This window comes from Erythranthe guttata, chromosome 10, assembly GCF_056151865.1.
Source record: "Erythranthe guttata isolate IM_541 chromosome 10, IM_541, whole genome shotgun sequence".
Classification (NCBI taxonomy): domain Eukaryota; kingdom Viridiplantae; phylum Streptophyta; class Magnoliopsida; order Lamiales; family Phrymaceae; genus Erythranthe; species Erythranthe guttata.
Genome location: NC_142542.1, coordinates 6385687 through 6407573, shown reverse-complemented (window position 1 = coordinate 6407573; position 21887 = coordinate 6385687). Strand labels below are relative to the sequence as shown.

General features: G+C 36.0%; 4 protein-coding genes, 1 long non-coding RNA gene and 3 other non-coding genes across 9 annotated transcripts; 4 read left to right on the top strand and 4 right to left on the bottom strand.

Annotated features, from left to right (window-relative positions):
- The first annotated feature begins 456 nt into the window (after window positions 1-456).
- Window positions 457-6593, top strand: LOC105961242 (uncharacterized). Of its 2 annotated transcripts, XM_088824417.1 has the most exons (11): window positions 457-803; window positions 1697-1890; window positions 2310-2622; window positions 2888-2969; window positions 3115-3351; window positions 3447-3620; window positions 3867-4839; window positions 4951-5024; window positions 5206-5511; window positions 5614-5815; window positions 5913-6593. In XM_088824417.1, exons 2-11 carry the CDS (start codon window positions 1764-1766, stop codon window positions 6407-6409), a joined length of 2985 nt encoding a protein of 994 aa, XP_088680543.1. In that variant the 5' UTR covers window positions 457-803; window positions 1697-1763; the 3' UTR covers window positions 6410-6593. The 2 variants fall into 2 exon arrangements, with proteins under 2 accessions (XP_088680543.1, XP_012840935.2); XM_012985481.2 differs by lacking the exon at window positions 457-803 and having other exon boundaries at window positions 1695-1890.
- A 2294-nt stretch (window positions 6594-8887) lies between these two features.
- On the top strand, window positions 8888-12272 carry LOC105961244 (adenosine kinase 2). The gene is made up of 12 exons (XM_012985482.2): window positions 8888-9129; window positions 9451-9504; window positions 9677-9723; window positions 9822-9853; window positions 9947-10048; window positions 10340-10404; window positions 10946-11022; window positions 11095-11192; window positions 11271-11341; window positions 11434-11500; window positions 11576-11759; window positions 11906-12272. The coding sequence occupies exons 1-12, from the start codon at window positions 9047-9049 to the stop codon at window positions 12043-12045; spliced, it is 1020 nt and encodes a 339-aa protein (XP_012840936.1). The 5' UTR covers window positions 8888-9046; the 3' UTR covers window positions 12046-12272.
- A 567-nt stretch (window positions 12273-12839) lies between these two features.
- On the top strand, window positions 12840-14706 carry LOC105961198 (uncharacterized). Its single transcript, XM_012985439.2, has one exon. The coding sequence runs from the start codon at window positions 13064-13066 to the stop codon at window positions 14435-14437; it is 1374 nt and encodes a 457-aa protein (XP_012840893.2). The 5' UTR covers window positions 12840-13063; the 3' UTR covers window positions 14438-14706.
- Window positions 14707-15853: 1147 nt separating this feature from the next.
- LOC105961215 (SAUR-like auxin-responsive protein family) lies at window positions 15854-16613 on the bottom strand. Its single transcript, XM_012985454.2, has one exon. It carries the CDS (start codon window positions 16308-16310, stop codon window positions 15924-15926), a length of 387 nt encoding a protein of 128 aa, XP_012840908.1. The 5' UTR covers window positions 16311-16613; the 3' UTR covers window positions 15854-15923.
- A 2700-nt stretch (window positions 16614-19313) lies between these two features.
- Window positions 19314-19385, bottom strand: TRNAH-GUG (transfer RNA histidin (anticodon GUG)). Its single transcript has one exon. It is a non-coding gene; the product is annotated as a tRNA-His (tRNA).
- Window positions 19386-19474: 89 nt separating this feature from the next.
- Window positions 19475-19546, bottom strand: TRNAH-GUG (transfer RNA histidin (anticodon GUG)). Its single transcript has one exon. It is a non-coding gene; the product is annotated as a tRNA-His (tRNA).
- Window positions 19547-19626: 80 nt separating this feature from the next.
- Window positions 19627-19698, bottom strand: TRNAH-GUG (transfer RNA histidin (anticodon GUG)). The gene has a single exon. It is a non-coding gene; the product is annotated as a tRNA-His (tRNA).
- A 1399-nt stretch (window positions 19699-21097) lies between these two features.
- LOC148767374 (uncharacterized) lies at window positions 21098-21887 on the top strand. The gene is made up of 2 exons (XR_016033804.1): window positions 21098-21224; window positions 21431-21887. It is a non-coding gene; the product is annotated as an uncharacterized LOC148767374 (long non-coding RNA).

Below are 21887 nucleotides of genomic sequence, written 5' to 3'. Positions count from 1 at the left end.
TTGTAATCCATGGCGAGATTATATCCGTGGAGGTTGAATAACTCGAAATTGATTCATCTGAAACGCGCAATGTATCGATCGTAATTTTTTTTATTTAATTTGGTAACTTTTCTGGTTTGACTAGACATAAATCACAAGGCCCAATTTTATTAGTGTTGTTAAGTACATTTTACTAACTATTGTGCTCGAAATTCATTTTGTTTCATACTCATTAATTAATAAAAAATAATCTAAGGGTTACATTTAATTTATTTCCTAAAAAGAAAGAACAACCCAACAGTGAAAAGTGAAAACATAACGAAACGGGCCCCACATTCCCCTCCAAAACAATATAACAAATTAAAACTTGAACAGTAACAACCACGGGGTGACGCCAGCGCGTCACGCGGAGGTGGGGGACCACACAGATTGTCCAACGTGGCATAAACATACGCTGCCAAGAGTTGAGCATAAACTGATGGTACAATTCGCGCGCAGCACTCTCTGCAGGCATTTGCAGCAGAGCAGAGCAAACGATTGGCCACTCCTATAGATACATAATTTTGTGTGTGTATATATTACAGACTGGAAATTACATTTAATGATTCACCACTTCTTTTTGTTTTAGTGTTGAACCGAACCGACTCACCCCCTCTCTCCTTTTCTTCTTCACCTCTGTTTTGCCCATGGAATCTCTCTCTCTCTCTCTCTCTCGATAATGTCGATGAACTTCAAATATATACAATATGATAATTGAGAATCTCATTGTTCGGACTCTAAGAAAAACATTTCAAAAATTAAATTGTGGATAACGTGCGCACAAGGTATATGCCGTTGTTCTTACCATAATATTTATTGTCTATATATATATATGTATGTATGTATACACACACACACACACATGTGTGTGTGTGTGTGTGTGTGTACAGTCATGCGCTTCTATGGTGGGGATTAGTTTTATGGTGTCCTATTTGGTGGAAGTTGATACTTGTTAATGGTGTGGTTAAGCGAGAAAATTTCATTGTGAGAAGAAATATTTAAGAAGAGATATATTCAGGGGTTTATTGATGTTATTTTTGCTACATGGTGGTGCAGTGTTGATTTTCTGCTTTAGTGTCTGAGGCAAATCGAATAGGAAGTCGAATAGTCGAATATCTCGTATTATAAGCGATTTCTGGTGTTCCAATGTTGTGTCTAGAACTGCCATGATTTTTTTTTATTCTATTTCCTTTCTCGACCGATATGCCATAAACTTGAAGGTCTGTTCATGGTGGGTGATTAATAAGAAGAGGCGATTGAAATACATTTTGAATACTTACTGTATAAGGGGCAAGTTTTTTTTACTATTGCATATTTGGCTTTTAATTTTCTACTTAGTTTACGGTATGTGATATTTATGTTCATGTTCGGAAAGTAAGATTTGATTCGAAATTATGCATTTGCTGTTTGTTTGAATGCATTTGCCTTTTTCTTAAAAAAATCTAGAACAGAGAACTCGCAGTTTCTTCATCTTTACTGGGAATGATGGAATGTCGTATATGTGAAGTGCGATTCGGAGAAGCTGCTCTTCTTCTCTTCGTGTTTTTCTTTCATTACGAGTGATGAGTGTTGTTTTTGCTGCTTTGACGTTGCATTATTTTGTTATTTTTGTTATCTTCATTTTGCCGTCATTATTCGCGATTGTGATCAAGTATATCATGTATATGTATTGTTCCAGATCAGTGCACAGTGGAAATTAAGTTGCTGAGAGAGAGGGAAATACGAGTATCGTTCAAAGTTGTGGTATGGCTAACTGTAACAAAAATCGGAAGCAAGGTACTCGGGCAGTCCAAACTTCAAAACCGAAGAAGCTAAATGGCCACATGTATAAGCAGTTTCTGAAATCGAAGGTGAAAAAAGCCAAGGAATCAGGTGAATTAGTTTTTATAGATTATTTTAATACTGTGGTGGAGACAAGTTTGTTTTTGTTTTTTAAATGGCTTTCTTCATCCCTCGATTATCCGGAAATTCGCTGGGCTGTGCACTTTCTGGTTAAACCATGGTTATATATTTGAAGCTTACATCCTTATAGTAAATTGTAATGTAATAAAGTTGGATTTGCTCGGGATAATGGGCACTATTTTGACTCGTCTCTCGTTTATATCCGATTTAAATGCATTTATCATCAATGAAGCCTGTAATGTTGCAAGTTAAAGTATGTTTACTGCAAATGAACATAGTTTGAATCTTTTCATTAGATTAGTCCTTTTTTTCTCCAGGCTAGTAAGCAGTTATTGGTTAACTAACTATCTTGGGTTTCTCCTAATATTCAGATATTCCATATTTGGCAGATCTAACAGTTCAGAAAAAGGAAAATCTGCCTCAGAGCCAGGCAAATACTGAACCAAATGGTTTCAATGATTGTAAGACAACCGTTACAAATATCTCCTATTCGCATTCACAACAGGAAAAGGAAAAGCTGAATCAAATTGAAGGAAAAACTGAAGCAAATGGTTCCGATAATGGCGAGACGACCAACACAAATATCTCCCTTTCTCATCCACAACTGAAAACTGAAAAGCTGTCTCAAAGTGAAACAAATAGTTCCGATGATGACAGGACAACAGACACAAATGTTTCGTTTTCACATTCACAACAGAAAAGGTAGTATTTGTGTCGTTGAACTTTTCTAATAATTTATGTTTAGAGTCTGATGATTGTTGAATCTAAATAGAAGGATAGGTTTGGTTTCTTTTGATATGTAGTATGGCAATCATATTAAACTAAAGTATGTCGTACGACCTAGCAACTTTACTCTAGGATATATATAAGTAAATACCTGATACCTCTTTTTTTGAATTTAATATCCCTTTCCTATTCCGTTTCTCCCTGCTTTATAGCAACTTTACTCTAGGATATTGCTTTGCAGGGTGGAACTTCTGCTGAGGCGGGTACGATGTTCTGATCACGAGGAAATAATTAAGAGTTCTGAGAATGACACTCAAACTAAGGTGAGTTTCCCTATGTTGGACTTTCATGCCATCTAAATTTGTTTTAGCTGAGATTAATTTCCTATTTTTTTCATGATTTTGTCCCACGGTTATTTTTATTTCATGATTTTATTGGCAAATGATTCAATATATGATGAACTTGCAGAAAAGAAATAGCAGCAGTTTGGAGAGACAGTGTAATCTGGATATTTCTAAGCTTAAAGAGAAATTGGCACGTCACGCCACAACTACATTTGTGGAGTATTGGGTTCCTGTCAGGCTCTCCGACGTGCAAATGGAGCAGTATTGTGGCTCTCTGTTTTCAAATGCAAGCGTATTATGCTCTCCTTTAAAGCTTGATTCCGTAGAACTCCTCCTTGATATACTCGTCTCAAACAGAAAGGTTTGTACTTTCTCATAAAGTTGAATTTCTATTTGTTTCAGATTTTGCTCGTTTGGCTTAGCTGTCTTCTGACTTGTGTAATTTTTTTCTTGCAGTGTTGTGATCATCCTTATCTTGGTGACTGGTCTTTGCGCACCTCTTTCGTACAAGGTTTTCCACAGCCCCAAAAATTGGATGCAGAAATTAAACTGAGTAACAAATTGCTTCTTCTTCATAAGATCCTTCTGGAGATTAGAAAACGAGGATTACGAGTACTTATCCTTTATCAGGTAGTTAGGACACTTCAAATTAAATATAGTCTTCACTGTAATTGTTCTATTAGTGATGTTGACGAAAACTTCGCATAAAGTTCAATATCTAATTGTGATATTCATTTAGGTAAACGTTTCTTTGATTCCACAGCATCTTTGAATAATATTCATTTTAGCTTGTCCTCTGTTTTCTGATGCTCACTTGCTTATGATGTAATAATGCATGACTTAATACTTCACTTTAAATTCCTTACAACCAAGCAGTCACTTGGCGGCTCTGGATCGGTTTCTACTGGAGATATTTTGGACGACATTATTCACGAAAAATTCGGCGAAGATTCATTTGTACGAATTGGTGGAGGCGGAGGATTATCCCCCGAGAAAAGGCGAGCTGTCTTAAATACCTTCAACTGTAAAGGGAGCGATAAATTTGCTTGTCTGATGGAAACACGTGCCTGTATTCCGAGCATTAGACTTGAATCTATAGACACCGTTATTTTCTTCAACAGTGATTGGAACCCAATGAACGACTTGAGATCTCTACAGAGGATCAATCTGCATTCCCAATTCGAGCAGGTGAAGGTTTTCCGTTTATATTCATCTCACACAGTGGAAGAAAAATTTCTTATTTTAGCCAAGCAAGGAATTGCTCCAGAAGGTAATATACTTAACATAAAGAAAAGCACGTGTTATGAGATGTTAACATGGGACGCCACGCACTTATTCGAAAGGTTAAAAAAGTTGCATGATTTCGCTACTCCTGATATAGATTCGATTATTTCCGATGAAGACTCTTTTGTGGAAGATGTGTTTCTTGAGCTATCAGGTATATTGCCTAATAATGACACGAGCAATGTCTGTAAGGACAAGTCATTAATATTGGAAGTAGAGCAAATCGAAGGTGGTTATCCTAGAAATGTATCTTTACTTGGTGAAGTGGATAGATCTTCGTTAGTGGAAGAGGGGATAGTCAAAGAACCACCGCACGTTTTCTGGATCAAACTATTTGAAGGGAGGAAGTTTAGGTGGAAATATTTCTCCAGTCAATCGTCTAGGATTAGAAAAAGCGTGCAGCGTTTTGAGGATTTGATTGGAGTATCCGTCGGGGCAGAAACAGAAACAGCTTCCAAGAAATGCAGGACAGAGCCCAGAAACGCTGTTTGTCAAATTCCCCCGGTCATCAGAAGGAGAACTAGAAGGAAACTTCAAAGTCGAGATAACAAACGACAACTGACAGGTTTGTCCGGTCTTCTGAAATGAACTCCATTGATTTACTTAAAATTGCAAAAATATTGTCGGAAATCGGCGAGGAATTCTGATTATTTCCTTCTACAAATGATGTATCCAGGTTGTAAAAGACGTCGGAGATTGTGGACTACACCTATGCTGGAAAAGCTATCCTCAATGGATTTCTCTTCTCCGGTAAAGGATGTTTTATTTATCTTATATTAAAGCTGGCACTTTATTTTTTACATCTGCTGTCTTAAAAAACCCATTGTTACTATATTTTCTATTGTGTGATCAGTTCTTTTGGTAAAATGTTTGCTAGGTTCATTGAGAAAATATTATATATATTATATGATATTTTGCTCTACTTTTGCAGCTGGCTCCTAACGAACAGGAACATGCGCCTTCATCCACTATCGTGCAAAATGATCACACTCATGTTACTGTTGGCCCTAGTTTCGAAGCTCTGTCTGATATATACTCACTCATTGAGAATTCAGTCAGGCCATTGGAATCTTCCATGGAATATTCTATCGGGGAGGTGCCTTTGGAAGCTGCTGCATCACATATGTTTGGTGATAGGAGACAGAAAAATCTACAAGTTGGTTATAATTCGCTCCAGATAGAGTTGGAAAGCCTACAAAAGCAGAAAACCAAAATTTCCGAACGGCGTGAAGAAATGGTTAGTCTTTTTTCCACTTCAATTTTTTTTTTTTTGTTTCTCAGCCATTTGATATGTTACACTCCGAATAATTTATGGCGCTTGATATAATCAAACCTGTAGAAACTGCAAATGAAATTGGCGTGCGAGAAAGAGATTGAGGAGATACGCAAAAAGTACGATACGCAGCTTCAGAATGATGAGATGGCTTTTGTGGAAGAGGAATCAGCTATCGAGACTCGATACAAGAAAGTCTATATGAACAAACTATTAGCTGAGGCTCTGATGCGGAGAGATATCCCCCAAGATGCAACTCCTTCGCTAGGTTTGTGAATTTTGCAGTTGAGGAACTTAAATTTTGCATGATTTGTCCGATTTTCTTGATTTGCCCTCAACTTTTGACACATTCCTCTATTGGGCAGTGGTTACTAAAGATTCTACAGAGGAGTTATATCAGCTAATTTCTCAGTGGCCTCAATCGATAACAGAGAGAAGATCGCCTGAAGAAGTTTCCGGAAACTTACAAACTTCAAACGAGATGACGCAGTGGTTAGCTACGTATCCAACTAACACGGAGACCAGTGCGACCGATTCACACATGGATTTGTTAGTCTCATTTGGACCACTTCTTCAACCTCCAGTGGCTCTTACAACTAGCCAACTAAGCAATCCAACTGCCCCTCTTGCAAGAAACCCTCAAACGAACTACGTAGTAAGGGCGCCGGCTCCACACCTTAGGCATACGTGGAATCCTATGCACACTTTAACTCCCAAAATTTCGTCTCCTAGTGCTGGAATAGTTTATTCACCGGTTAGTCTTCGGCCAGTGGCATCTAATGTAATGATGCCTCGACTAGCTTCTAGAGCGATTTCGTGCTCGTTGCCTTCTCCGTTCGGGTTGCCACTATTAAAATATTGACCAACATTTTTGTAGTAATTTTGCTTTTGTAATCCCTTTTTGTTTATAGAACTTGGGTGGAGATTTTTTTGTTTAGATGGTAACTGAATATAGTTATGGAGATAGGTTTTTTTGTTGAAATCGAAATAGTTGAAATTCAGAAATCCAAAATTTATGGTCATCTATAATACAAGATTCAAAATAATATTAGTATTATAAATTTACTAGCATTTTTTCCCCGTGCGATGCACTGGATATTATTTAAAAAGTGAAAAAAAAAAAAAATCAATTTAATACATAATAAGAAAATATAGTAAATTAACATAGTAAATTTTAATAATGTAGTATTGCTCATATTTTATATAACATTAGTTTTTTAAATCTTACATATTAAAATTTATAATCCAAATATATAGGTTTAGATTTAACAAATCGAATATCTTTATATATTAAGATTTGAGATATATTGATGAAAAATAGGAGATTGATAATTGTTGAAAATTAGGACAGGAAAAATATTAAAAATAAATAATTGCAGAAATATCATTAGGGTTTTTCTAGGGTTGCAATTAGGAAAATATAATCAAATTAGAAGAGAGGATCCCTCAACATCTTCGGTAGTGTCCACGAAGTCGAGCATAACTTTCTCATCCAGACTCCTAATCAACTGGTTCCGGCGGCATTAGAAATCTATTTCAGCTGGCTACAATTCCTGTCTAATGTGAAATTTCCAAATTCGGACTCGAACATGGTCAAAATTGGATTCCAAATGCGATCATGAAAATACCCGCTACTGTTCGAGGACACGAATGCGCATCAAGAAACGTGCACAAAAACACTCGCTACAAAAGATACGCACAGCAGTAAAAGTACAAAATCATGCACAAAAGTACTCACGCAAAAGTGCATTCGCAAAAAGTTTCATGAAAACACAAACTACAATCCTAGGACATTAATACAAATCAACAAACATGCACAAACACACTCGTTTTTTTCTTTTGTATATAAGATATATAAGATGGGGATCACTATTTCAAATCCCAATTTTTGCTTACTTGAATACCAAAAAAATAAAAAATAAATAATTAATTGTAAATTACTTTAATACCCTTAATGAAATTAAAACCAATAAAAATATTACAAATACTATTTTCTTTCTTAAATACCAAATAATCAAAAACTCAAAAAAACCATTTCCCTCCTTACTCACTAACCCCTCACATCCTCCACCTCCTTCTTCTCCCTCCCCAAAAACCCTTTTAAAAAATCTTCCTCACAACAAACCCTTCTAAAAAATCTCACAACAAACCCTTCTAAAAAATCTCAAAACTAAAGAAATTAAAACATCACAAAACGTATAAAATTGAGTTATAAGACAATAATATGGTAGTATATATGAAAGGAGAACACATTAATGTAAGTATCGATGTCTTTTTTGAGCTTCAAAGTCGATTTTGAAGTTTTTTTTTTTGAAACCCGCCGGCAATTTTCGACACATACAGGTCGATTTTTTGGTCAATTTTCGACACCAACGTGTCGAAAAAAAAAAAAAAAAAAAAAAAAAATTCAACACCTACATGTCGAAAATTCTCCAAATTTCGACAGGTATGTGTCGAAAAAATACTGTTGGTAAAAAAAAAAAAAAAAAAAAAAAAAAATTTTTTTTTTTTTTTTTTTTTACCAATAGTGTTTTTCGACACATACCTGTCGAAATTTGGAGAAGTTTCGACAGGTAGGTGTCGAATTTTGTTTTTTTTTTTTTTCGACACGTTGGTGTCGAAAATTGACCAAAAAATCGACCTGTATGTGTCGAAAATTGCCGACGGGTTTCAAAAAAAAAACTTCAAAATCGACTTCGAAGCTCAAAAAAGACATCGATACTTACCTTAATGGCTTCTCTTTTCACATATACTACCATATTATTGTCTTATAACTCCATTTTATAAGTTTTGTGAGGTTTTGATTTTTTGAATTTGGAGATGTTTTGGAGGATTTAAGAAGATGAAAAAGATAGGGTTTAATTGGGTTGTCGCGGCAGTTACGAGCACGTACGGTGGCGTTCGGCGGCGGCGGTGGCGGCGTCGGCGGCGGTGAGGGTTGGAGAGGAGAAGAAATGGTGGAGGTTTTTTTTTTTTTTTTACAACAATGGGTTTTTTTTCTTTTTTTTTAATTTGGTTTTTGAATAGGTAATTTCTAAAAAAATTTGATATAATTGATATTTTGTATGAAAGGGTGTTTTTGTACTTTTCTTTTTATTTTGGTATTAAAGTAAGAAAAAATTAATAAATATGTACTCAATTTTGGTTTTAAACTTGGTAGTATTCAAGTAAGCAAAAGTTGGGATTTAAAATAGTTGCCCCCATATAAGATAAGTGTAGTTTTCACCAACCCCCTCATTAGGAGAGTTGGTACCTATAGGATAAAAAGATCTAGGGTTCGAGTCCGCCTCCCCTACTTCCCCTTATAATGACTTGAATTACTCAACGTACAACACCTTAAAGCGCAGCAACAAAATCTGAGTCGCAGAGAATAAATACCCACTCCCACTCCTACTCCTGCACCTATATATTAAATCACTCACCTCAGGTTCCAAACTCATCCCTTCATTCAATCGGCTCTTAGTTGCAAAAAAATTTCATTCATCGCCGAAAGCTGAAAATGGAGTACGAAGGAATTCTTCTGGGAATGGGAAATCCTCTTTTGGATATTTCCGCCGTCGTTGATGAAGCATTTTTAGACAAGTAATTATCTCGCTGCCCCTTCTTCACTCACAGCTCTGCATTTCGATTTGTATGTGTGTTTCAGCTTGAGATCTGGCGATTTATCGCATGTTATGATGTTTGCGCGCTCGTATTTTTCCGATCTGTATCTAAATTTGATAAGAAATTTATCTTGTTTGACGCTGTGCGTGTGTTTATATATGCGCTTATATAATTTTATGCCTTTTTTTGGTTTGTTTGATGGCTCGTTTTCAGCTCGTTTTGTAGATCTCGGTTCGTAATTTCGTATCCATATTTTTAGTGCTGGCAATTTATAATATTATTCGATTCTTTGCATTACAGATACGATCTTAAGTCGAACAATGCGATTCTCGCAGAGGAGAAACACTTGCCCATGTAAGTAATGCGATGATAGTTACCCATTTTGATCTGTGTTTTCGGTAATTAGATTTATGATTTCTAGTGCTTCGGATGCGAATGGTTTTTCATTGAGTTGCTAGTAATTGTAGAGTCCTTATGAATGACGATTTGATGTCTGATTGTTTGTTTGTATCAATGTATTTCATAGGTACGATGAAATGGCATCTAAATACAAAGTGGAGTACATTGCCGGAGGTAAGATTAAGGCTAAATTTTTTCGAATTCGGTCCTGTGTTACACTTTTCTATATGGGATCAACACTTGTAACCGATTTGCGCGATTTTCTAATGCAGGTGCTACTCAAAATTCAATCAGAGTTGCACAGGTACTTGTCTTTCTTATTTGTGGCTTGATAACGTGGTCGGCATATTACTTTTTTGTTCTTACCGAATAACGACTCTCAAATTGCAATTTTCAGTGGATGCTTCAAATTCCTGGTGCAACTGCTTACATGGGCTCGATTGGCAAGGATAAATATGGGGAGGAAATGAAGAAAAATGCAAAAGAAGCTGGTGTGAATGTAAGCGTTTTGTCTTAGTTTTGGACATTTTTAGCTACAATTATCATCTGTTTGATAACTAACATTATCATCAAAATGACGTCTCCTATTAAGGGAAACATAAGCATGAGTTTCATTATAATTTCTTTGTTTACTTATGTTCGACTTGGTTAAACCTTGAAACTTATTTGTTATAGCGTCAAACTAAATTTTCTATCATGTTTTTATCTCAAAATTTTTTTCACTTGACATTCATATAGAGCTATAATGGTAATATATTTTGTGTCGTTCCTATTCTTGTGATTGCATTAGGTTCATTACCATGAAGACGAATCTCCAACTGGAACCTGTGGTGTATGTTTGGTTGGTGATGAAAGGTCGGTCTCGTTTTTAACATCTACATACCCTCTCTTTCATGTTTTGATTTGCTAAATTGGATTTTTCACTTGATGAATAAATTGTACAAGTTTATAGATATAACTTGAACACTTATTTGTGCTAATTGTTAAGAAGAGTTGAAGCATTATATGTTTTTTTCGTATTAAGTATTTCTCCTTCATCCTTATATATTATTATAGAAGTTGTTTACTGGTTGTACTACCAGAGTACTGGAAAAAGGTTATAAATGGAATACAAGAAAATAGTATTTTCACTTTCTTCTTGTTCCTATTTTATCAAACATTCCTGCTTTTTCAAATTTTTTTTTTTTTTTAAAAGATCGGATTTTTTTTATTCTAATTCCTTCTTTTGGCATGGAATCTACTTTCTGAATCCGGAAATGTAATGAGTATCTTTGATTTAAGTCTCTCTCAGAGTGTCCGAACATCCCTTTCATTTGTGCCAATAACCTTGTTTAATTTTGTTTCAAGATGTATGGTCAATATAAAATAATAGACATCATTGACTTTCATATTACAGATCACTTGTTGCCAATTTGTCAGCTGCAAATTGCTATAAAATTGATCATTTGAAGAAACCAGAAAACTGGGCATTGGGTATGTTCGACATGTTTGATTGCAATTCTATCTTATGAATTCCGTAAAATTTACTCGTTTATCTTTTGACAGTTGAAAAGGCCAAGTACTACTATATTGCCGGGTTCTTTCTCACAGTTTCGCCAGAGTCCATCATGCTTGTTGCTGAGCATGCAGCTGCTAAAAACAAGGTCTTAAATCGACCAATTAATTTGTTTAATATCTCAATGAAATTATTTCTTCTCCTAAAAGTTCATTTCTATGTATAGGTTTTTACAATGAACCTTTCTGCCCCGTTTATCTGCGAGTTCTTCAAGGATGTACAAGACAAAGCATTCCCGTAAGTACACTTTCTTGATTATCTTTATTACATAGATATGATGATAGCGAAGCAATATATTAATTGAGGGCATATTACCGTTTCGAGTTCAGGTACATCGACTATGTTTTTGGAAATGAAACCGAAGCAAGAACTTACTCCAAAGTTCATGGCTGGGAGGTAATAATTTCGTTCAACCTAATTACTTTTTTTTTTTAACTCACTACTAAACTGAAAGCATTTATGTTTGAACAGACTGAGAATGTGGAAGAAATAGCATTGAAAATTTCCCAGTTGCCTTTGGCAACTGGGAAACACAAACGAACAGCCGTTATTACACAGGGTGCAGATCCAGTTGTGGTTGCTGAGGATGGTAAGGTGAAGACCTTCCCTGTTATTCTCTTGCCAAAAGAGAAACTCGTCGATACGAATGGTGCAGGTGTGTGAATTTTATCTTGCACTACGAACCTTCAAATTACCAAAACTAATATTATTTAATTTCAACAATTATTTCCACGCCAACAACTACATAATGCAAATGTGGAAAATTAGGCATTAACTTTCCGTTATCTACTTACGTTGCAGGAGATGCATTTGTCGGCGGGTTTTTGTCTCAATTGGTTCTGGAGAAACCCATCGAAGATTGCGTAAAAGCAGGGTGTTATGCAGCTAATGTCATTATCCAGAGGTCCGGCTGCACTTACCCAGAGAAGCCCGATTTCTAAATAACACGCTTTTAATTTGCCATGAAGTTAAATTTTGATTGTTGAGAAACTTATTGCAATTATTTCACATTATAGCATTTCTAAGTTATTTTTTTTACAAGGGATTTTGATGCTCACCCGTATTATTATTAGTCGTATTTATCGTCCCTTGTCAGCTTCATTATTTTAGATCTAAATATTTTTAATTTTCATTATCATATTAAGTAATCTTATTATATTATGTTAAACCATGTTGCTGAGATTCAATTTTAAATTCATGGGTAATAGTTTGTTTGAGCTCAATTATTCACATGATGAACAACTAAATTTGAACATAATTTTCGTTCTATAAGACACGAAATTAGACTCGAGCTTAAAAGGGTAAATTAAGGCCATTCTCCTAATGTAAGGTCAAATTACGAACCCCTTTATAGTTAGGTAATTATAACTAGTCCTAAACCATGAATCTTTTTACGCATCAATTTTTATCGCGTCAAATTCAACATAATCTTCTAAATTACGTGAAATGTTATCTAATTTATTCTCGTTTTATGCAAAAAGACAATTTACAAGCCAAAAGCAGCATTTTACGATTATCTTGCTTCAAAATGTTAAGCTCGAATGAGATAAAACAAGTACAAACTCGAAGATATTCCATATAATTTAGAAGTATCTAATTTACCCTTGAAAAAAATAATAAAAAGTATATATAAATTCAAATTTGTATATTTGGTTCAATTAAAGTTTAAGATAATTAAGTTTTAGTTCAGCCAAATAAATACAAAAAGAAATTTGGAAAAAAGCCAAAATGACAGTGCAAGAAGTCAAGAACACAACTACTGTTAATACAATTTCCCCTTTCCCCTAAAAGCAAAATTAGATATTAGATAAACAAAAAAAAAAATTAAATCTTTTTTCCAGATTAATTTCTTTCTTTAATTTCCTTTTCCATGTCCAAGATCCAAGATTCGTACACACAAATCATTGCGAACTTTCCCGATCTCAAATATCTCTCACCACATTCCTCACCTCCTCCGCCATGGACCACCACCACCACCACCATCCCCCACCTCCGCCGCCGCTCATCCGCCACACAACCACCACCCAAATCCTCAACCACGCGGCGTCGCTGTTCTACTCCCACCTCCTCACCTTTCTGTTCCTCTCATTCCTCCTCCTCACCTTCCACTCCAACGTCAACATCGCCGTCAACTACATCTCTTCTCTCATCGACACCGACCCTTCTCTGAAATCTCTCCTCTCCCGCATTGATTTGTCCGACTCCCCACGTCTCCACCCCCACCACCACCACCACCACCACCGCCACCGCCGCCGCCGCCCCTTCCTCCAGCTCTCCCGCGTCGGAACCCTCGACGACGAGTTCTTCTCCGGAGGCTCCGATTTCGACCGCTCCCTCTTCCACCCCTCCTCCAGAAAATCCACCCCCAATGCCACTCTCCTAATTCTCTCACACTTCAATTCCAATTGCGATTTCGATTTCCCCAAAATTGTCAAGCCCGGGGTTTTCACTCTTAAGCCCGAATTCGACAAGAGAATCTCACTCTCGGAACAAGACGAAATCAAATTGGTGGAAACCAGCTTAGAAGACAATGAATCAGTCGTGGGTTTGAATTTCTTGATTAAGGGCTTCGAATTAGGGCACCCAGAGGCTACTTCTCTGTTCTTCTTGGTTGGGGTTTTCTCCTTAGCCTATGCATATGCTGTGTTTGCATTCATCTTCACTTACACTTGGGTCAGTGGGGTTATTTTCCTCAAAGTTGTCGACAATTTGCTAGGAAACTACCGATCTTTTCTCCGCACGTTTTGGAAAGGTTCGAACATCGGGCTGAGGAGGCTATCGGGCTTTATTCTGCTGAAATGGGCTGTGAGGGACGCTCTTGCCGAGCTATTGGGAATATACTTCTTGGGTGAATTCGATGATCAACATGATCTGTTTAAAGTTTTCTTGAAAATGAAATTCATCCCGTTTTCCAATTTGTCGCCGTGGATGAAAGGGCACGAGTGGGAGAGTGCGGGCTTCGTCGCAATCTGGCTGTTGAGTGATTTGATCGTAGGGTTAGTATTCGCTGTCGGGTCTTGCGTTGCGGTTGTGGATTCGAGGAGAGGCGGGAGAGAGATTGTTAGAGAAGGTTACGATATGCTGGTTGCTCTGTTTTCCCCTGCTTTCACAATTAGGTTTCTGGAAGCCCTCGTTTGCGGCTGTGTTGGCAGGTTAATGTTACGGAGGGCGTTTGGGGACGGTTTTACGATGTTCTTGCAGTCTTTGATGGAGGTTTATTTCATGGTGGCTTGGCTGATTTTTTACTTTGCAGCGAGGCAGAAACACGGTGGTTCGCTCGGAAGGACATTTGGTCGGAGAGAATTCGAAGGTCTTCTTAATGTCGCTCGATGACACTCGATTTTATAGTAAGTGAAAGTTAGTGGTAAGTTCGAACTGTTGAATAGAGTGTAACGATAATTTGGTGCCTTTTTTTGTTGCTTATATTTCGAGATAAAATGTGAATTAGCACCGCCATTCTTTGGTGACGTCACCATTTATGCCGTTCGGTAGTGTATATAGAATGTAAAAATCTACGCTCAATTTCTTCGTAAGGGCATCTTCATTCGTATACTGCATATAAGCGAACACTAGCGATGCTACATTGCGTTTTTTTTTCTTTTCGTATTGACGTTTACGTCCTTGTGCAATCGCATGGAGGAAGTTTGTGTTTACTATTTCCAAAGTTTACTTGTTTGGATTAGGAAAAAAAGAATAACGATTGATTGTAAGCTTTAAAACGATGCGGAGTGCACGTATTTTATGGCAGTTCGTTACCAAGTAAAACTCGTTTACGAACCTTAATGACAAGTAAACGGAATTGCGTCTTTCTTTAGATGAATTATCAAACCGTTTGTACGAAGTGCCGTTGGCTTCTGGTAAAACAGGTTTTGGAGAAAACACTGATGTTGAACAGTAAGTTCTGCTCTAGGCTTGCCAATGGTTTTTCAATCCTGTTTGTTGATTACAAGTAGAATTGTTTTTCTTAATTGATTCTGAAATGCTAATCGAAAAAAAAAAGTGTTAAAGAGCTTATAAGCTGTTTTCAAAAAAAATACATACACCCACACCCACCTTCTTTTCTTTAAATAACTAATTAGCTCATTTAGACATTTAGTATCAAATTACAAAACAACACTATAAGCTTCTTAAAATTTAATCTTTAAAAATAAGATCTAACAACCAGCTTACCAACTCTAAAAATATCATATAGGACATTAAGATGTATGCACTTATAAAATATTTAAATAAGTTTAGCCAAACGGACCTGGAAACCAATTAATAAAAAACGAGCACCGAAATCCCTGAAAGAGAAGTCTACGAAAATGGGCAATCGAGCCCATTATCAGTATCAAATTTAAAGTAAAAAAAATAAAATCATGTCGTCTACAAAATTGAAATGCTAAATTCCGCACTAAATTAGTAAATGTTACTGAATTATATACTCAATTTAACTTTTTTGAAGTGATCTTAAATTCATGCAATAACTTATTTAGAAGGGTTTTTTTTTTAATCTAATTATTTGCAAAATTACATTACATTATAATAATATTTTAGTTATTTAACCGAATCACCCGACCCGAACCCGAGAGAATCCAAGGTTCGAAAAATGGGCCGATACAAACAATGGAGAATGATTCTCTTACTCTTCCGAATATCAATAATGAATATACATTTCCCTCTTCCCACATACACATAATACAATTTCAATTTCTTCACCGGAAAAAAAAAAAATTACACACAGTCATCCTAATTAATTCAAATCGGTAGTTAATTTTTTGAATCAGAACGAATAATCAATCTCACACCCGCAAGTTTTTTTCAGAATCGAGCGTACACGTCAAACGCAGCACCAGACATCGGAGAGCCGCCGGTCGGGCGGAGATCTGGCGCACTGAACAACGCTGAGGAAGATATTCTCGTCGCAGGGGATGCGCAGCCGTGAATCAGCGGCGGCGAAGTCGTAAACCTCCTGCGCTTGATCCAGCAGCGCCTGGAAAAGCGGGTGCTTCAGCAAGTTAACCTTGATCACAAACCGTTTGTGAAATTGCCCCACATAAACCACCAGGTGCCCCTTCGGCACATCGTTCGGCACGACCTTCTCCTTGTGCAGCGCGTACCGCCACACGCAGCACTTGTCGCAATCAGACGCGCTACAAGGTATGATTCTTCTCCACTTTCTCATGCATGCTTTCAGATTGAACTTTCCCTTCGTACAAGTGTTCATCTTCTTCCAATTACCTTTCCCCCCTTTGTAGGTGTGTTGTGTGTGTGTGTGTTTATTTAGCTAGGTTATGGGAGTGATGTTTGAAATATAAATGTGAGGAAATCTTTATATATATATATAAGAGTGGGAAAGAACTAATCTTTCTTGGATCATTAAATGTGTGAGTGTGATTTTTTAAAGTGCACTTGTAGTGCAGGTTGCTCTGCTGTACGTACTTTATTATTATTATTATTTTCTCTCTTATTTTATTTAATTTAGTATTTTATCTCCATACGAAATTGTACGAACAGTCATTGCATGATTGGGAGTAATATTTAATTTATCCTATCATAATACAATAATCTCTCTCTCTCTCTCTCTCTCTCTCTCTCTCTCTCTCTCTCTCTCTAAAGGTGAGATCTTTAGAAAATTTGGAAGGTAAGACCCACAGGGGGGTGGGGGTGAGGAGTAATTGAGGAAGGGAAGGAATAGATAAGATATGAAAGAGGGATGGGAGAGATAAGCTTCTTGGGCAAAGTGCAATATCCACTTATAACTCTCTCTTCACCTTACTTAAGATAATATAAATAAAAAGAAAGAAAGAAAAAAAAACTAGCGCATCTCTGTGCGTGCGTTCGTGCGAGTGAGATTCAGATGCTAATAAATGTACGATTATGTAGAAGGGGTTTGTTGGGATTTAGAGTGTTGAGTGGACGATTACGTCCCGTTTTAGTGAGGGATCTACCGTTTACGGTTACTTGTTCTTGACTTGTGAAATCTTGGTATCGGTTCTGATAGGTTGTGATTATGATCTAATTGTCCTTGTAATTAGGGGGTAATTAGTTAGTTAGTTAGTTAATTAGTTGATGGGCAGTGCATGAAGTGAAGGGAGTACTACTGACCGTACTGAAATTAGAATTCTTTATGCAGACAAAATTATCAAAATCTTTTTCAATTTCTGATTTCTGACCAAATCACATTGGGATTGCGGAAAATAATTTATCCATGAGCCAGAAAATAAATACTACAAGAAAGGGAAGTCTTAGGTTAAATATATACATATATTTACTACATCATTATATAAATACTCTATCCCCAAGGTACTTTCCCATGTATATTTGTCTTATTCGTTCGATTTTTGCTTGTACTAATCTGTTCATATTCGTTCTTGTTTGAATTTGTTCATTTGGTGGGACACTAAATATAGATTGATTTTGCGTATTATAATCCCCATAATTTTGGCTTTCGTACCAAAGTAGCCTGTCTCTAATACTATGTTTAGAATTTGAAAATATGGGAGGCATGCAATAGTGAAATTACGACGAGGCTAATAATGGTCTTCCGGATCTTACATGGTTACACATATCTTATGGATTTGTGTAGAATATATATCGATCTATGCATATATTTATTATATGATAACATATAATTGGTTGAAGTTCACCGGCCGATCTAGCATACGACACAGATCACTGCATTTGGACTCTATTAGAAGTCAATATTGTTTTAGTTTGACTACGTTCGTATTTATATCGTCTGAAATTCAGATATTGGAAAAAAAAAGGAAGGTAAATCTATACTGAGTTGTATGGTTAGAAAAACACCCTCAGAATCGCCATTCTCATTAAATTCCACGTGAGAAAGGGCAGCTCTTTGAAACTGTATGAGCTGTGAAGTATGTATGTGTATGTATATATGTATGTTGTGCATGTATATATGTATGTATGTATGTATGGATGGATGTATGAAATAGGTTGATGTGATATATCATTCATCTGAGCAGAGAAACATAATTGAAAGGCCAGCAAACTGATTCATCCCCCAAAGTACAAATCTACATTTCGGCATTTCCTCGATTTTTCGAGACGACACCAATTATTTCCGCATCTTACATTTGTTTACCGTTTACGAATGATTAAAATTTGGTGACGTGTTTGAACATGATCAGTAATTATGTCTCGGGGAATTTGAAGATTTTTGTGAGTGTATAGAGATGTTCTCTTCAAAACTCTCACAAGACTATGATTTTAAAGATTTGCTGCTAAATATGATATATTTAATGAGGAAACTATATTAGTTATTTTAAATGTGAATTTTGAATTTACACCTAATGGGTTTGAATTTGGTTTCGGGTTTCGGGTTTCGGGTTTGGGCTTATTTGATTGGGTAAATGAAGAGCACATGAGGTGTGGGCCCATTATGGGGAACATGCATGTTGTTGACACCTCAATGCACACATAGGCATCTCTGCTCACCGGCCACACTCCCATTACCTTACACTCGACTCACCCCCATTTTATATTCATATTTTTTTTACTATTATATATTTTACTCTATAAATATATATATTTTTAATAATTTAATATTATTCCAATTACTCAAATTAGTAAGTTATATATACGAATAATAATCGGCATCGCATGGATTGAGCTAAATTGTAGTATATTTTGTGTGGGTGTTGAAATAATATCTAGTTGATGATTGAAACGGGGGGGAGTATTGTATTTGTAATAAAACGACAATGATTTGATTTGATACGACTAGTGAATTAATTAAATAAAAAATATGACGTGTATTTCTCAGTTTTTGTAGAGGGTTGGTTATATATGTATATTAGCTGGCAGAGGTGCCCCTATTTGATTTATGCCAACTATAAAATGATTGACTCCCCCGTAGATCAGATTAAGAGTACCTTCAACAATTCTTCAAATGAGGGAACAAACTTGACCCCCAATATATTTAATGACATCATGCCTTTACGCGTGGCACAGGAACAAATATTTTTTTATTTTAATATTATATATATATATGGATATTTTCAACATTATTTATCTATTAATTAATCCTCGAAAAAGTGCTTACAAGATCGAATGGGGTTGGTTATCTTGGGGTAGGTTTGTCTCTAAAACCACATATTTGTTGTGAATCATATTTAAGTATTTCTCACAATAAACCCCCGCAAATAATTACAGAAAAGCTTGTATAATTAAAAATGGGGAATAGAAAAAAATAATTTGATATATGTGTGGCTGCTGGGATTCGAGCCCAGGTCTCCACGGCCACAACGTGGAATTCTTACCACTAAACTACAGCCACTGTTGTTGATTCGTTTTATTTGTTTCCTAACTTCACATTTGTTCCTGAAAAATAAGAAAACAGACAAAACGGGAAAATCAAAGAAAATGTGTGGCTGCTGGGATTCGAGCCCAGGTCTCCACGGCCACAACGTGGAATTCTCACCACTAAACTACAGCCACATTTACAGTCTTAGTTGCTATTTTTAATCTTTTGTTCTACGAATAAGAGGACAGAAAAAAGGGGAAAATAAAAAAGTTCGTGTGGCTGCTGGGATTCGAGCCCAGGTCTCCACGGCCACAACGTGGAATTCTCACCACTAAACTACAGCCACATCTGTTTTCAACAGTAAACAATTATATAAATATTACAATTAACATCATTAGAATTTTCTGGTATAATTATTACGTAGCACTTTATCTTATTAATTTTTGAGGTGAACTTGACACTTGAGATTATATTATATATAAATGCTACACATTAATCGTTAAACACACAACAACATTCATGATGGTGTATAGGTGAAGTACGTTAGACATATACTCTTCAAATGTTGTGAGTTGTGACTGGGGGTGGAAAACATATATAGTGGAATTTTCGAATTCTGCCAATTCAGATCCGAAAATATTCGACTTTGATACCCGTATTTTTCATACTAATTTCTGAAGTTCCCATTTCCGAAGTAATTATGGGACATGCATCTCGACTGTTTGTACCATTGGGGTTAACAAGTGGACGACTTCAATCATGATGAAAAAGAATAACCTATATTCCCATAATTTGATTTCATCTTTAAATATTTAAAAGGAAAAGTGGAAACTTGAATAATTCAATTAGATGGATTAATACGTTTGAAAAAGGCTTCTCCACATCCAGATTAATTTCCACTAATTAGCTATTTGATATCACAAAGGTCCTAAAACAGTAACTCCACAAGTTGACTTGTTCAATCATAATCCCCACTAATTAGCTTTACAAAGTGGAATTTTCCTATTTAGGCAACTAATTATTTGGACAACAAATTATTTCTCCTACCCCTTTCGTATCACCTACGGGAAGTTAGATGTCACACTTGGTTATTTACACTGGGTATTTGTCATCCGCGGATGAAATGAAATAACTATCCACTAAGCACACATACATATAAGTGTGTGTACGCGTGTGATTATGTGTAAATCTACTGTTTAGAGCAACTCCAATGGGGTTATCAAACATGGTATTCAAACCATTAACCACCATTTACATACTAAAAAATAGATATTTTTAACTCCAATGGGGTTATCAAATGAGGGTTCTATTTTGATAATTAATTCCCCTCTTTGTATGTAAATTTACTTGCTGGAAATTGAGTTATCAAAAATGTAACTATCTAAAGATCCAATCAGAAGTTGACATGTGGCGATTACAGATAAAATCACCCTTAAACTTTCAATTGATAATTGATTTTGATAACCATGGTTGGATTTGATAAATTTTAATCAATATTTAAATATTATCTCAGATATCAAATGAATATTTGATAATTCATTTTTGATATTTTGCGTTGGAGTTGCTCTTACAGTCACCTAATGTAAATAACGAGGTGTAACATCTAATTTCCCCGTAATCACTCATTTAATAAATATAATACAAGAAAGGTAAAAATATTGCTCACCCACTCACCCCTGTCTAGTTATTGGGGGGTACCCCATAATAATAAAATTTAATTAATTTCATCATGACCAAACTAATAACAACACACACACACACACACACACACACACACACACACATATATATATATATATATATATATATATACTACATATTGGTGAAACTCAACTTGTCAATCCAGATTATTTCTGCTTATATATACCCAAGGTGAGTAATTAACTCAAAATATATATAAGCAATATTCTCTTTAATTACTGTCCTTACTAGCTAGGGTTTGGTTTTTCTTCCAGAAGCTTCTTTCAACTTTGCTACTTTCGCTCATGCATGTTCTATATATTACCCTAGCTACTAATTATATATATATATATGTATATATATATATATAGCTTTTGACACGATGTTTAAATTGGCAGTTGCAGCTGGAAAATAAAGAAAATGAAGGTGGCGGTTTTTGTGTTGATTGCTTTGACGGCTTCGGTATGCTTGGCATCTCCTCGGAGAGCTCTGGTGGCAGATGTGATCAGCTCGAACAAGGACAAAATCAGCGGCACTGGCGGCGGAAGCGGCCACTTGGATGGGACAACGGAGAACCACCACAATATACCAAGGCAGTACTATAATCAGTGGGGTACCACCCCCACTGGAGGAGATGATAATGGTGATAATGGAAGTGGCAATTGAATGAATAATATGTGTGTGTGTGTGTGTGTGTGTAATAATATTGCGCGAATATGCTTTTGTTTTCCCTTCATCTCTCCTTCTTAGTTCTTAACTAATAGCTTGTGTGTTTTGAGGGTTTAGACGTACTATGTAACAACGTTATATCATGTCTGGCACGGTAATTGATATATGGATTTTTGTTTAATTTCA

Bases quoted from the DNA above. Each gene is read 5' to 3' on its own strand.
- LOC105961242 (XM_088824417.1), top strand. From the start codon at position 1,764: ATGGCTAACTGTAACAAAAATCGGAAGCAAGGTACTCGGGCAGTCCAA. The intron at 3,352-3,446 runs GTTTGTACTTTC...TTTTTCTTGCAG, and splicing joins TACTCGTCTCAAACAGAAAG to TGTTGTGATCATCCTTATCT. The intron at 5,816-5,912 runs GTTTGTGAATTT...TCTATTGGGCAG, and splicing joins AGATGCAACTCCTTCGCTAG to TGGTTACTAAAGATTCTACA.
- LOC105961198 (XM_012985439.2), top strand. From the start codon at position 13,064: ATGGACCACCACCACCACCACCATCCCCCACCTCCGCCGCCGCTCATC.
- LOC105961244 (XM_012985482.2), top strand. From the start codon at position 9,047: ATGGAGTACGAAGGAATTCTTCTGGGAATGGGAAATCCTCTTTTGGAT. The intron at 9,724-9,821 runs GTAAGATTAAGG...TTTCTAATGCAG, and splicing joins AGTGGAGTACATTGCCGGAG to GTGCTACTCAAAATTCAATC. The intron at 10,049-10,339 runs GTAAGCGTTTTG...TGATTGCATTAG, and splicing joins CAAAAGAAGCTGGTGTGAAT to GTTCATTACCATGAAGACGA.
- LOC105961215 (XM_012985454.2), bottom strand. From the start codon at position 16,310: ATGAACACTTGTACGAAGGGAAAGTTCAATCTGAAAGCATGCATGAGA.